Raw genomic sequence first — 16,599 nt, forward strand, 5'->3', positions numbered from 1 at the left:
ACTTAAGAAAATTTTTGTTCAACAAGGTTTTCTTCTCCAGCCTATTGCGTGCATTGTTCCTGTAACTACTGCAGCTGCTTTCTGGTTCGAGGAGCTGGAAGATGCGCTCCAGACGGAGACCTCATATGAGGACATTATGGACAGAATTAAGGCTCTTAAGCTGGCTAATTCTTTTATCACAGATGCCGCTTTCCAAATAGCTAAGTTAGCGGCAAAGAATTCAGGTTTCGCCATTTTAGCGCGCAGGGCGTTATGGCTAAAGTCCTGGTCGGCCGATGTGTCGTCAAAATCCAAACTCTTGAACATCCCTTTCAAAGGAAAGACCCTTTTCGGGCCTGAATTGAAAGAGATTATTTCAGAAATCACTTGGGGAAAAGGCCATGCTCTCCCTCAGGACAAGTCCTTTAAGATAAAGAACAAACAAAATAATTTTCGTTCCTTTTGGAATTTCAGGAGCGGTCCCGCTTCATCCTTCCCTGCTACAAAGCAAGAGGGTAACGCTTCACAACCCAGGTCAGCCTGGAAACCTTACCAGGGCTGGAACAAGGGTAAACAGGCCAAGAAGAAATTAGGTTTAGGATATCTTACAGCGCTCAACCTACTTCCTTATAGCTCCTGGATGATAGGGTATCTAGCTCACCCTAAATAGAACAATAGTATAGCAAAATATCCAAGAAGCGCCTAAAAGGAGGCAAAGGAAGAATCTAACAGATTGAACCAATAATAATCAAACATTTATTAACATATAATTTCAAGTATTAACATAATAATTAATAACATGGATCCATGTAACACATAATCTTAAAATACAATTAAGAACAATATAAAAACAATTGACAATTTGGACAATAGAATCCTATCATAAATCAAAGATAAATATTATTGTGAAATATCGCCATTTAAGGAGATAAACAGATAAGAGTCAGATGAAATGATCTCTAAATGATGATAATGATTCCAAAGAGTGTGTGATATAATCCCCTTTCTTGTGAAAAAATATAATGAAAAATCAGGTGATCATTTCATCTGACTCTTATCTGTTTATCTCCTTAAATGGCGATATTTCACAATAATATTTATTATTGATTTATGATAGGATTCTATTGTCCAAATTGTCAATTGTTTTTATATTGTTCTTAATTGTATTTTAAGATTATGTGTTACATGGATCCATGTTATTAATTATTATGTTAATACTTGAAATTATATGTTAATAAATGTTTGATTATTATTGGTTCAATCTGTTAGATTCTTCCTTTGCCTCCTTTTAGGCGCTTCTTGGATATTTTGCTAAACAGGCCAAGAAGCCTGCAGCTGCCTCCAAGACAGCATGATGGGGTAGCCCCAGATCCGGGACCGGATCTAGTAGGGGGCAGACTCTCTCTCTTCGCTCAGGCCTGGGCAAGAGATGTACTCAATCCCTGGGCCTTAGAGATTGTATCCCAGGGATATCTTCTAGAATTCAAGGACTCCCCTCCAAGGGGAAGGTTCGACATTTCTCGTCTGTCTACAGACCAGACAAAGAAAGAGGCTTTCTTACGCTGTGTAGAAGACCTACATAAAATGGGAGTGATCCGCCCAGTTCCAATTGCGGAACAAGGGCTGGGTTTTTACTCAAACCTGTTTGTGATTCCCAAAAAGAAGGAACTTTCAGACCAATCCTGGATCTCAAAATTCTAAACAAATTCCTCAGAGTCCCATCATTCAAGATGGAGACCATTCGGACAATCTTACCAATGATCCAGGAGGGTCAATTTATGACTACCGTGGATCTAAAGGATGCGTATCTACACATTCCTATCCACAAAGATCATCACCAGTTTCTCAGGTTCGCCTTTCTGGACAAGCATTATCAGTTTGTGGCTCTTCCTTTCGGGTTGGCCACTGCTCCCAGAATTTTCACAAAGGTTCTAGGGTCCCTCCTGGCGGTTCTAAGACCGCGGGGCATAGCAGTGGCGCCTTATCTAGACGACATCTTAATTCAGGCGTCGACTTTCCAAAGAGCCAAGTATCACACGGAAATTGTATTGGCCTTTCTGAGGTCTCACGGGTGGAAGGTGAACATCAAAAAGAGTTCTCTCTCCCCCCTCACAAGAGTTTCCTTCCTAGGAACTCTATTAGACTCGGTAGAAATGAAAATATTTCTGACGGAGGTCAGAAGGTTAAAACTCTTAACCACTTGCCGAGCTCTTCATTCCATTCCTCGGTCATCTGTAGCTCAGTGCATGGAGACAATCGGACTAATGGTAGCGGCAATGGACATAGTCGCTTTTGCTCGGATACACCTCAGACCACTGAAACTATGCATGCTCAAACAGTGGAATGGGGATTATGCAGATTTGTCTCCTCAAATACAGTTGGACCAGGGGACCAGAGATTCTCTTCTCTGGTGGTTGTCTCAGGATCACCTGTCTCAGGGAATGTGTTTCCGCAGACCAGAGTGGATTATTGTAACGACCGACGCCAGTCTGTTGGGCTGGGTTGCAGTCTGGGACTCCCTGAAAGCTCAGGGCTTATGGTCTCGGGAAGAAGCTCTTCTCCCGATAAACATTCTGGAACTGAGGGCGATATTCAACGCGCTTCAGGCATGGCCTCAGCTAGCTGCGGCCAAATTAATCAGATTTCAGTCGGACAACATCACGACTGTAGCTTACGTCAATCATCAAGGGGGAACAAGGAGTTCCCTAGCAATGATGGAAGTATCCAAAATAATCAGGTGGGCGGAGGATCACTCTTGCCATCTCTCAGCAATTCACATCCCAGGAGTAGACAACTGGGAGGCGGATTTTCTAAGTCGTCAGACTTTTCACCCGGGGGGGGGTGGGAACTCCACCCGGAGGTATTTGCCCAGCTGTCTCAGCTATGGGGCACTCCAGAGTTGGATCTGATGGCGTCCCGTCAGAACACCAAGCTTCCTCTTTACGGGTCCAGGTCCTGGGATCCCCAGGTGGTGCTGATAGATGCTCTAGCAGCGCCTTGGTCCTTCAATCTGGCCTATGTTTTTCCACCGTTTCCTCTCCTCCCTCGTCTGGTTTCCAGAATCAAGCAGGAGAGGGCGTCAGTGATTCTAATAGCGCCTGCGTGGCCACGCAGGACCTGGTATGCAGACCTAGTGGACATGTCATCTGTTCCACCATGGACACTGCCAATGAGGCAGGACCTTCTAATACAAGGTCCTTTCAAACATCCAAATCTAATTTCTCTGCGTCTGACTGCTTGGAGATTGAACGCCTAATTCTATCAAAGCGTGGTTTCTCTGAGTCGGTTATTGATACCCTGATTCAGGCTAGAAAGCCTGTCACCAGGAAAATCTACCATAAGATTTGGCGAAAATATCTTTGTTGTTGCGAATCCAAGGGTTACTCATGGAGTAAGATTAGGATTCCCAGGACATTGTCCTTTCTCCAAGAAGGATTGGAGAAAGGATTATCAGCTAGTTCCTTAAAAGGACAGATATCTGCTTTGTCTATTCTTTTACATAAACGTCTGGCAGAGGTACCAGATGTTCAAGCGTTTAGTCAGGCTTTAGTCAGAATCAAGCCTGTTTATAGACCTGTGGCTCCGCCATGGAGTCTGAATTTAGTTCTTTCAGTTCTACAAGGGGTTCCGTTTGAACCTTTACATTCCATTGATATTAAACTTTTATCTTGGAAAGTTTTGTTTTTGGTAGCTATCTCTTCTGCTCAAAGAGTGTCAGAGTTATCTGCTTTACAGTGTGATTCACCTTACCTGGTTTTCCATGCAGATAAGGTAGTTTTGCGTACCAAACCCGGTTTTCTTCCTAAGGTTGTGTCTAATAAGAATATTAACCAGGAAATTGTTGTTCCTTCTCTGTGTCCTAATCCTTCTTCAAAGAAGGGAACATCTGTTACACAATCTTGATGTGGTTCCTGCTTTAAAGTTCTATTTACAAGCAACTAAGGATTTCAGACAAACAACTTCATTGTTTGTTATCTATTCTGGTAAGAGGAGAGGTCAGAAGGCGACTGCTACCTCTCTTTCCTTTTGGCTGAAAAGCATCATCCATTTGGCCTATGAGACTGCTGGCCAGCAGCCTCCCGAAACAATTACTGCTCATTCTACCAGAGCAGTGGCTTCCACATGGGCTTTTAAAAATTAGGCTTCTGTTGAACAGATTTGTAAGGCAGTGACTTGGTCTTCGCTGCATACTTTTTCCAAATTTTCCAAATTCGATACTTTTGCTTCTTCGGAGGCTATTTTTGGGAGAAAGGTTTTACAAGCAGTGGTGCCTTCCGTTTAAGGTACCTGTCTTGTTCCCTCCCTTCATCCGTGTCCTAAAGCTTTGGTATTGGTATCCCACAAGTAAAGGATGAACCCGTGGACTGGATACACCTTACAAGAGAAAACAGAATTTATGCTTACCTGATAAATTTCTTTCTCTTGTGGTGTATCCAGTCCACGGCCCGCCCTGGCTATTAGTCAGGTAGATTTTTGGTTTAAACTACAGTCACCACTGCACCCTATGGTTTCTCCTTTTTCTTCCTAACCTTCGGTCGAATGACTGGGGGGTGAAGCTAGAGGGGGAGCTATATGGACAGCTCTGCTGTGTGCTCTCTTTGCCACTTTCTGTTGGGAAGGAGAATATCCCACAAGTAAAGGATGAACCCGTGGACTGGATACACCACAAGAGAAAGAAATTTATCAGGTAAGCATAAATTCTGTTTTTTGTCTTTCTATATATGGAGCATTTTTGAGTTTGAGCACATTTCTACTTATGATAGGCAATAACAGACTTTCTGTATGCATTGTCTCTGCTTATTCACAATTGCATCATATTTTCCTATTTGTATCTGCAAATGTTCAATAAATAAAAAGTTCTAACCCCCCCCCCCCCCCCCAAAAAAAAAAACACCCACAACAACCCCCTCATTTTTGTTGAGAGCAATGAAGGAATCAAACACTAGTCTTTATGGAGTTAGCAGGGTCTATAGAATGAAGCTAGTTATAGATTTGCCAATAATCTGTGTTTTGATCTGAAATGTAGCTGCCTGTGGGAGGACTGTAATGAAGCATTCCTGAAGAATACTGAGGCCAAACCGCGCATTGTTTATCGTAAGGCGGAGGATGGCACAAGCTGCTCAGCGTTCTTGCAGCAGCTACTAGACCAAGACCCCAATAAGACCAGCAGGACAAAGGTAAGAACTGTAGCCTTATGTAAAGTTGGTATATATCATTCTCCTTAAAGGGATATGAAAATCCAACATTTTCTTTTGTGATTCAGACAGAGCATACCATTTAATAAAAACTTTCCAATTTACTTCTATTATGAAATGTTATTCTTTATTAAAGAGATACCTAGATAGGTAGCGTGCACATGTCTGTAGCACTACATGACAGGAAATAGTGCTGCCATCTAGTGCTCTTGCTAATGGATAACATACTTGCAAAATTGCTGCCATATAGTGCTCTAGAAATGGGCCGGCTTCTAAACATACGCCCCTGATTTTCAACAAAAGATACCAAGAGAACTGTGTCTGAATCATGAAAGAAAAAATGTGGGTTTCATATCTAAATTTGTATCTGCAGAAGATAAAAATATGACATTGGATTAGTAAAAATATTTCATATAATACTTAAAGGGACACTGAACCCAAATTCTTTCTTTCGTGATTCAGATAGAGCATGCAATTTTAAGAAACTTTCAAATTTACTCCTATTATCAAATGTTCTTCGTTCTCTTGCTATCTTTATTTGAAAAAGAAAGTCCAGAACACTGGACAGCACTTGTTTATTGGTGGATGAATTTATCCACCAATCAGCAAAAACAACCCAGGTTGTTCACCAAAAATGGTCCGGCATCTAAATTTACATTCTTGCTTTTTAAATAAAGATACCAAGAGAATGAAGAACATTTACTAATAGGAGTAAATTAGAAAGTTGTTTAAAATTACATGCTCTATCTGAATCACAAAAGAAAAAAATTGAGTTCAGTGTCCCTTTAATACTTACAGATATGTTATGGTTTGGGTGATATGTTCAGATAATGTGTTTTCAGAGCAGGATAAAATAAGGCATATTGATAAATAATATTAATATGATAATAGTTTGATTCTTGTAGTTGTTGTTTTTATGAATATTCTAGTACACCACCGACTATTATTTAATAATATGTTATTATCATCACAATGTGCTTTACAGAAATCTGCATCACCTTTCCCTGATGTCTGAAGAAGACACACAATCTTTGTGCTGTAAAGCTTTAAAGAGACATAAAGAAATAAGAATAAAATGCATAGAACTGTGTATTGTAACCCTTGCAAAGGAGGTTATCAGAGTCTAGGCAAATTGCAAAGTGATCAAGACTAAGGATCTGATTCTCTGAAGCTCTGTGGTCTGGCAAACATTATCTAACAAATCTCATCATTACTGTGAGGTCCCTAAATTTTTATCTTGCTGTGCAGGGTTCTGGGTGGAAGGAGAGATGCCTACTGCTGGACATCGCTGCAGGTGGGCAGTATTTGTTGTCCGCATTTATCATTGCACAAGCATTTCACCAGAAATACTTGTCCTATGCTGCCCCATACTCACTGGTGGCCAATCGGCCGCTAGCAGGGGCTGTCAATCATTCCGATTGTATTGGATCAGGATGATTAAGACCGCAGCCTCTTAACTTTTGTTTCAGGCTCAACTGAAACGATGGGACTCCGAAGCAACATCCGCTGCTTGATAAATGGAGCCCATAGTGTTATTTATATCAGCAAATTTTTTTATTTTTTTTTATTGAGGTTTAGCCAACAGTTAAAATACATAGCTAGTAACATAATCACATGTGGCAACGTGAAAAGCATAGAATGCAAATATCTGAAACAATATTGCACTGTGATTACATATAAAGATGTTAATCTGAAAGTCAGTACAAATGTTCCATTATATCAACATTAACAATATTATAACAAAATCCCTTTAGAAAAAGAAATTGGTCACTTTTGGACCTTAATGTTGGGCTTTAATAAGAATATAAGCAAAAGGGAGTTTATGATCTAATAAGGTTTGGAATTAGGACCACCAAGTTTGGTTCATTAAAGCTCTTCTCTCAAGTGATATCCTTTAGCGATATAGGATTCCGGAAAGTAACATTTTACATTGAGATTTATGTATTTTGCTATGGGCCGTACTTTTCATGCCTGTATGTGAAGGGAAACACGTGCAAAAATTACACACAAATTACACAAAATAAATCGTGCCATTTTTATGTCCTTTTAAATTAGAAACCACTGAAATATTTAAATGAATGCTTTATTAAATACTGATTTGTTTTTCTGATATTTCAGATCATTGACCACTGTGCAGATCCGGAGGAAGGCGCATATGAAACATTCTGTCAAGTGGAACAAGTCATTAAGCAGGTTTTTCTCACTCCTAGTTTCTCAGCATTTGGTAAAATGGGTGAGAGGCATGGGGCAATAAGTAAGGGGTACTACAGGACTTGCAACTTAAAGTGATGGTAAACTTTAAGTAATCAGATGCCATATATGTAATATTTGCCATTAAAAAGTATATGTGTAGCTTTTTTGTTTTTAATCCATCTGTGAAAGGGTTAAATTAGTGCATATAGTAATGCGCCTATTGCAATGTTATGCCGACCCACTTGGATGAACTTTTTTTTTTAATGACAAATCCAGTGAACATCCAATTAACATTATAAATCTTTTATTATAATATATATATATATATATATATATACACTTTTTTAAAAAAAATATTATGTTTTATTGCAACATTCTCTAAGGGTTCTATTTATGAAGCAGCGAATGCTGCTTCCGACCCTCTCTGCTTCAGTTCTAAGCAGTCCTAAGACCGCTGCTCCTTAACTCATCCGCCACCTCTGGTTGATTGACACCCCCTGCTAGCAGCCGATTGGCCACGAATCTGCAGGGGGCAGCATTGCACAAGAAGTTCACCAGAACTGCTGGTGCAATGATAAATGCAGACAGCGTATGCTGTGGGCATTTATCGTTGTGCGGCGGATATGATTCACTATAGCGGATCATGTATGTCCGCACCTACATAAATAGACCCCATAGTCTGGAATTTACCATCACTTTAATTTTTAAGAATATCTCCAGTGCAGATTCCAATTAGGTAAATCATTTATCACAGACTGGGAAAAGCGTTAGTTTAATGTACCAATGTAATAAAGTGACACTTTTAAAGGTGACAGATAAAGAGTTATAGTAAAATATTAAAGGTATAGTGTCATATACCAAGAAATGATCCAGTTTAATAGTGCCAACAAGAATTGTGTTACATAAAGTGTTGCATAGTGACATTAAACCAATAAACTGTGTATGGCATGATACTAGAAGAAGAGAGCTGGTATCATGAATAATATTTCCTTAAAGGGACACTTAACACCTGCCTGCTAAAATCCTTAAATCTTGCTCCTTCTAATCAATCAAAATCAAGTTAGCATGAATGTCTATGCCCACTTGTCATCTTACCCCAAAAAGTGTTTTCAATAACAATGGTATACCTGTGCTCTATGGGTGTATGCATGCCGCCATATTGTGACGTGCGTTACACACAGGTACACCAGTCACATGACACGCACGCATATTTTTCTATTATGTATTTGCTGCTTAGAAGGAATCACATCTGCAGCACACGCTCACTGTGATGCATACAACAGCAGCACATGTGATTCTTGCAGAGCGTGTGCTGCAGTGTTTGTGGAGATAATGTTTAAAATTTGACTAATAGTAATAAGATTTTTTAACACAGCAATACATAAGTTAGTAAATGCGGCGTCATGAACAAGAATTGAAAGTAACAAGCTCTGGGAAGGAAGGGGGAGATCAGTCCGGAAATAAAGGATAAGTCTTGCATAGGAAAATACAAGCTCCGGTTATATACAATGGTTGCTAAGCACTCCTGACCCTGCAGTGCATAATATTGCACTGGGAGATCCCTACCCTTCCAGCCCGAATGTTAGATTACACCTTGGGCTCAAAGCATGACTCCACACGCACGCTAACAAAAGGCAGCCTAGTCTGTCACTGCCAGGGAGCGTTTGTCACTGCCAGGGAGCCGGCTAACAAAAACTAATGTCACTCCACACACCCGCTAACAAAAGGCAGCCTAGTCTGTCACTGCCAGGGAGCGTTTGCAAACTCCACAACTGCAGCCTGTTACCAGCGTCTGGAAATTCTACATACTGGGGAGCATGTTCAAACTAATGTCAATCACTTAGCCGGGGAACTGTCTGACTTAGGGAGTGCTTTACCTCAGACAGATACAGAAGTAATGTCTTTCAGATTTAAACTTGAACACCTCCGCCTGTTACTACGTGAGGTGTTGATGACTCTGCACGACTGTGACTCTATTGTGGTCCCTCCAGAGAAATTGAGTAAGATGGACAGATATTTAGAGGTCCCTTCATGTTCTGATGTTTTTCTGGTTCCTAAGAGAATTTTGGAAATTATTGCTAGGGAGTGGAAAAGACCGGGTATCCCGTTCTCCCCTTCCCCTATGTTTAGAAGATGTACCCTATATCTGACACCATTCGGTATCCTTGGCAGTCGATCCCTAAGGTGGAGGGAGCTATCTCTACCCTGGCTAAGCATACGACTATCCCTATTGAGGACAGTTGTGCTTTTAAAGACCACATGGATAAGAAGTTAGAGGGTCTTCTCAAAAAGCTTTATATTCACCAGGGGTTTCTATTACAACCGACGGCCTGCATTGTAACAGTTACAACTGCGGCTGCCTTTTGGTTTGATGCTCTAGAAGAGTCTCTTAAGACTGAGACTTCCTTAGAGGAAATACAGGATAGAATTAAGGCCCTTAAACTGGCTAATTCTTTTATTACGGACGCCGCCTTTCAGATCACCAAATTGGCAGCTAAAAATTCAGGATTCTCCATCTTAGCACGGAGAGCCTTATGGTTAAAATCTTGGTCTGAGGATGTTTCCTCGAAATCTAAGCTCTTAGCTATTCCTTACAAGGGAAAGACCCTGTTCGGGCCTGACTTGAAGGAGATCATTTCTGACATTACGGGAGGTAAGGGGCACCTCCTCCCTCAAGATAAAACATCCAAACAAAAGGGTAGACTGAGTAATTTTCGTTCCTTTCAAATTTCAAAGGAGTCCCTTCCTCTTCTTTCACTAAACAAGAAGGGAATTATTCACAGGCCACGCCCACTTGGAGACCCAACCAGGCTTGGAACAAGGGTAAACAGTCCAAGAAGCCAGCTGTTGCTACCAAGACAGCATGAAGGGGTGGCCCCCGATCCGGGACCGGATCTAGTAGGGGGCAGACTTTCTCTCTTTGTCCAGGCTTGGATAAGAGACATTCAGGATCCCTGGACACTGGAAATCATGTCTCAAGGGTATCAGTTGGAGTTCAAAAATTACTCCCCCAGCCGAAGGTTTCTTCTTTCACGATTGTCTGTAGACCAGATAAAAAGAGAGGCGTTCTTACGTTGTGTAAAAGACCTCTACTTCATGGGAGTAATTTGTCCCGTTCCAATAGAGGAACAGGGACAGGGGTTTTACTCAAATCTGTTTGTAGTTCCCAAAAAAGAGGGAACATTCCAACCCATCTTAGACATCAAGAGTCTAAACAAGTTCCTCAGAGTCCCATCCTTCAAGATGGAGACTATTCGGACAATTCTTCCATTGATCCAGGAGTCAATATATGACTACCATGGATTTAAAGGATTCATACCTGCATATTCCTATCCACAGAGATCATCACAAGTTCCTAAGGTTTGCCTTTCTGGATGAACATTTTCAGTTCGTGGCCCTTCCTTTCTGTCTGGCCACGGCACCCAGAATCTTCACAAAGGTTCTGGGGTCCCTGCTAGCGGTTCTCAGACCGCAGGGCATTGCAGTGGCGCCTTATCTGGACGATATCCTGATCCAGGCGTCGTATTATCAGCTGACAAAGTCTCATACCAACATTGTTCTGTCCTTTCTCAGGACTCACGGGTGGAAGGTGAATCTAGAAAAGAGTTCTCTAATTCCACAGACAAGGGTTCCTTTCCTGGGAACTATAATCAACTCTCTATCCATGAAAATCTTTCTGACGGAAGTCAGAAAGTTAAAGATTTGGGAAACATGCCGGACCCTTCAGTCCAATCCTCGGCCGTCAGTGGCTCAGTGCATGGAAGCAATTGGATTGATGGTGGCAGCAATGGACATCATTCCATTTGCCCGCTTTCATCTCAGACCTCTACAACTGAGCATGCTCAGACAATGGAATGGAGATTATGCAGATTTGTCTCCTCAAATAGATCTCGATCAGGAGACAAGGGAGTCTCTTCTTTGGTGGTTGTCGTCGGATCATCTGTCCCAAGGGACGTGCTTCCGCAGACCCTCATGGGTGATAGTGACAACGGACGCCAGCCTGTTAGGATGGGGTGCAGTCTGGAACTCCCTGAAGGCTCAGGGTGTGTGGACTCGGTCGGAGTCTCTACTTCCAATCAATATTCTGGAGTTGAGAGCAATTTTCAATGCGCTTCAGGCTTGGCCTCAGTTGGCTTCGGTCAAATTCATCAGATTCCAGTCGGACAACATCACGACTGTGGCTTACATCAGGGAGTAACAAGGAGTTACTTGGTGTAATGATTTAGTAGAGAGTGAGGATGGATCACAACTGCAGAGTATGCAAAATAAATGATTTGTATCACTTTTGGCAAATGGACTATTGAACAGCATAGACCAAGCTGCTTTAAGTGAAGTTGTTATTCTCAAGTAATTGAATTGCAGATCAGAAACTTGTCTGGCAACGAATGATGTAAATCACATATGCTGTTGAATGTCACAGCAATAGTATAAACGTAAACAAAGGCTGGATCAGAAGAAATGTAAAAAATAAAACAATTTCTTAGTAGCAAACTTTAGTGTTCAGCTAGCTCCCAGTATGATAAATCTTGATAAAGAAAAGCAGAGTTCCAGAAAGCAGGTAGTGTTGCTATTAGTGCTGGAGTAAGATATAACAGTTCAGTGTGAAGTGTAACTCTCAGTTTTAGACACAGTTAGTTTGTCACAGAATGGTATACACATGTGCTGATAGTCTTGCGGTCAGTAGAGCAGCAGGGAAAAGCAAAGTTCAAGGTTTATTTGTACAGCACAGCTTAAAGTAACTACAGTGCTTACCCCCAGTCACCGGATGGTGTGAAATAGAAGCAGAATTAATTCTGAGATGTCCTTGTACTTAGTCCGTGGGAGGTTGTTTGTAGATGAGTTGCACTGTGTTGCAGTGGAAGAGAGATTGAAGTCCGCTGTGTGAGAAACGCTTCAGTGGCTCAAATGAGATAGCAACTCAGAGGGAGAAGGCAGCAAACACACTGCAGTATGAAATAAGTCTCTGTTGTAGCGTGCACGTTTAAAAGAAAAACTCGCCTCTGTAAAAGTTTATGTAGGCAAAATGAGCATATGAACCGGCAGTAAAAATAAGTAATCCCAAGGTAGTAGCTGGTTCAGAAATTGGAAGAAAAGCAGACTGGTTTGTTTTCAGAAAAAACACACAGCAAGTGGAAAACAGACAGACTTCAGAGCTAGTCTAGAAACTTAATAATTAAGCACCTGTCTGCAGTCAGCTGATGCCTTAAGTACAGGTAAGGCTGAAGTCAGGTGAATGGGAAAGGCATAGGTAAAACATGGAGTGGAATCCATACATAAGGTGAATGGGAAAGGCATAGGTAAAACATGAAGCGGAATCCTTACACTTGGCGATGACAGAAGTATCCAAGATAATTCAGTGGGTGGAAACTCACTCTTGTATTCTGTCAGCAATTTACATCCCAGGAGTGGACAACTGGGAGGCGGATTTCTTGAGCAGACAGACGTTTCATCCGGGAGAATGGGAACTTCATCAGGAGGTCTTTACCAGTCTGATTCTCAGGTGGGGCAGGCCGGAGCTGGATCTTATGGCGTCTTGTCAGAATGCCAAGCTCCCGAGATACGGATCCAGGTCAAGGGATCCTCAGGCCGAACTGATAGATGCCTTGGCAGTGCCTTGATCGTTCAACCTAGCTTATGTGTTTCCTCCGTTTGCTCTCCTCCCTCGGGTGATTGCTCGAGTCAAACAGGAGAGGGCCTCAGTGATTCTCATCGCTCCTGCATGGCCTTGCAGGACTTGGTATGCCGATCTGGTGGACATGTCATCTCTGCCACCGTGGAAGCTTCCATTGAGGCAGGACCTTCTCATTCAGGGACCCTTCCATCATCCAAATCTAATTTCTCTGCAGCTGACTGCTTGGAGATTGAACGCTTGATTTTATCTAAGCTAGGGTTCTCTTATTCGGTCATTGATACCTTGATTCAGGCACGCAAGCCTGTTACTAGAAAAATTTACCATAAGATATGGCGTAAATATCTTTATTGGTGCAAATCCAAAGGCTACTCATGAAGTAAGGTTAGGATTCCTAGGATTTTATCTTTTCTCCAGGAAGGATTGGAGAAAGGGTTGTCAGCAAGTTCCTTAAAGGGACAGATTTCTGCTTTGTCTATCTTGCTACACAAGCGTCTGGCAGATGTTCCAGATGTTCAATCTTTTTGTCAGGCTCTGACTAGAATTAAGCCTGTGTTTCGACCAATTGCTCCTCCTTGGAGTTTGAATTTAGTTCTAAATGTTCTTCAAGGGGTTCCGTTTGAACCTATGCATTCCATAGATATTAAGTTGTTATCTTGGAAGGTTTTATTTTTGGTTGCTATTCCTTCTGCTCGCAGAGTTTCTGAGCTTTCGGCATTACAGTGTGATTCTCCTTATCTTATTTTCCATTCTGATAAGGTAGTGTTACGTACCAAACCTGGTTTTCTTCCTAAAGTTGTTTCTAACACAAATATTAATCAGGAAATTGTTGTTCCTTTCTTGTGTCCTAACCCTTCTTCTAAGAAGGAGCGTCTGTTACATAATTTGGACGTAGTTCGTGCCTTGAAGTTCTACTTGCAGGCGACTAAGGATTTTCGGCAGACATCTTCTTTATTTGTTGTTTTTTCTGGGAAACGTAGGGGTCAGAAAGCTACGGCTACCTCTCTTTCTTTTTGGCTGAAGAGTATCATCCGTGTTGCATATGAGACTGCTGGACAGCAGCCTCCAGAACGAATTACGGCTCATTCTACTAGGGCTGTGGCTTCCTCATGGGCATTTAAAAATGATGATTCTGTTGAACAGATTTGCAAGGCTGCAACTTGGTCGTCTCTTCATACTTTTTCCAAATTTTACAAATTTGATACTTTTGCCTCGTCTGAGGCTGTTTTTGGGAGATAGGTTCTTCAAGCAGTGGTGCCTTCCATTTAGGTTCCTGTCTTGTCCCTCCCTTTCATCCGTGTCCTAAAGCTTTGGTATTGTATCCCATAAGTAAGGATGAAATCCGTGGACTCGTCATATCTTGTAAAAGAAAAGGAAATTTATGCTTACCTGATAAATTTATTTCTTTTACGATACGACGAGTCCACGGCCCACCCTGTCATTTTCTAAGACAGGTTTTTATTTTTGTTAAAGTTCAGTCACCTTTGCTCCTTAGCTTTTCCTTTCTCTTCCTAACTTCGGTCGAATGACTGGGTTGGGGGGAAGGGAGGAGCTATTTATGCAGCTCTTTGCCTCCTCCTGCTGACCAGGAGGCGATATCCCATAAGTAAGGATGAAATCCGTGGACTCGTGATATCGTAAAATAAATAAATTTATCAGGTAAGCATAAATTTCCTTTTTTTCTTGCTTTTTCCGGCCCCCTGTATCATGTGACAGACATCACCCAATCACAGACTAATACACCTATACCCTGTGAGCTTGTGCACATGCTCAGTAGGATCTTGTTCCCCAGAAAGTGTAAATATAAAAAGACTGCAAAATGTGATCATTGCAAAGTGTCTTAAAACTGCATGCTCTACCTGAATCATAAAAGTTTATTTTGACTTGAGTGTCCCTTTAACAACTGAAACATGCAAAACTCTAGAATACAATTCTTTGTAATATACATAATATCTACATTTAGTGACATTTTAAAAGAATTTTTGGTTCTAAATCAGCATTTACTCTCCTAATGAGATATGCTTCGCCCTATCCTTCGATAGATATTTTTACCATATAAATGTTGTTCTTATTGTCCCTGCCTAAAGCATTTTTTATCGGTGTGGGTTGTGATGGTGAAAGTGCTTTGACTACAGATTTGAGTAGTGTTCATGTATGAGGAAGGGACTCATATGTATTATGGGACACTAACTGAGAATTCTGATTTCTTAAATAGACATACAATATACAAGTGCAAGAAGGAAATGTTCTGTGTTACATCATTTTATTATTGCACTTTTGCTTACATTTAACTATGTGTTTAAAGGGACAGCAAGCACCTTGAGATGTCATAATGAAATGTTTAACTGTAATAAAATAATTTTGCAATATAAATACATACAGAAAGAGAGGAAATCTTCCAGGAATGAACAACAGCTCAGTAGCTTGTTCTATGGTCCAGTTACCACCTGGCAGTAGCTTCATTTAGACCAATTGTGCTTTTCCCATAGAAGAACTTTCCTGTAGTATATCAGTCTGATCCCGCCTAGTAAGGTCAATCCAGCCCCGAAATACCAGGCAATTCCTCTCTGAACAAGGGAAACGGCAACCCTAGACGATATTTCGGCCTCGTCAGTGAGGTGCAGCCATATCCCTCTAGACACATTGGGCAAGGAGTCTACGTCTGGTTTCCCCATCACTCTTAGGGAAACATTCCCCAGTGTTATAATACAAGTACATATAGAAAGAGAAGCATTTTTCCAGGAACAAACAACAGCTCAGTAGCTTGTTCTATGGCCTGGTTACCACCTAGTAGTAGCTTCTTTTAGCCCAATTGTGCTTTTCACAGAGGAAAACTCTCCTGAAGTATATCAGTTTATCCTGCCTAACAAGGTCAGTCCAGCCCAAAAATACCAGGCAATTCTCCTCTGTACAAGGAACATAACAACCCCAGACAATCATTTCGGCCTCTTTTGGGCCTTGTCAGTGAGGTGCAGCCATATTCCTCTAGGCACATTGAGTTAGGAGTCCACGTTTCCCAGGGTAATTAGAAGGATATAGCTGCACCTCACTGACGAGGTTCAAAGGAGGCAAGCATGTAAGGCAGGATCAGACTGTTGTACTTCAGGAAAGTTCTTCTCTGTGAAAAGCACAACTGAGCTAAAAGAAGCTACTCCTAGGTGGTAACCGGGCCATAGAACAAGCTACCGAATTGTTGTTCGTTTCTTGCAGATTGCTTCTCTTTCTTTATAACTTTGGAAAATACCATATTATTTATTTTGCACCCCTTTCATGTTATTTAGTTCTACAAATTGTAGATTTTCTAATTCCCAGAGCTGGAAATACACACTGCAGACTTCTCAAAGCTAACCTTACTACTTATCTTTGCCTTATTGGCTTTAACAGATAAAATAGACTGTTAAAAATCAATTGCAGTAAACACAGTGTTTGTTTTAAAAATGTTTAGACAACAGAAATGTCTTATAATTACAAGGTGTTTACTGACCCTTTAACTCCAGCAAAGAGGTTAAAGGGACACTCAATCAAAATAAAACTTTTATTATTCAGATAGAGCATGCCATTTTAAACAACTTTCCAATTTACTTCCATTAACAAAATGTGCAC

General features: G+C 41.2%; 1 protein-coding gene across 1 annotated transcript in view; it reads left to right on the forward strand.

The window, feature by feature from the left end:
• Positions 1-16,599, forward strand: part of NPHP3 (nephrocystin 3) — a 184,240-nt gene that overhangs the window by 39,631 nt on the left and 128,010 nt on the right. Inside the window, exons 8-9 of the mRNA XM_053690853.1 lie at positions 5,006-5,156; positions 7,293-7,367. Coding sequence (XP_053546828.1) covers positions 5,006-5,156; positions 7,293-7,367 — 226 coding nt within the window. The remainder of the gene's footprint in view (positions 1-5,005; positions 5,157-7,292; positions 7,368-16,599) is intronic.

The sequence above is a fragment of the Bombina bombina genome, chromosome 8, assembly GCF_027579735.1.
Source record: "Bombina bombina isolate aBomBom1 chromosome 8, aBomBom1.pri, whole genome shotgun sequence".
Lineage (NCBI taxonomy): Eukaryota > Metazoa > Chordata > Amphibia > Anura > Bombinatoridae > Bombina > Bombina bombina.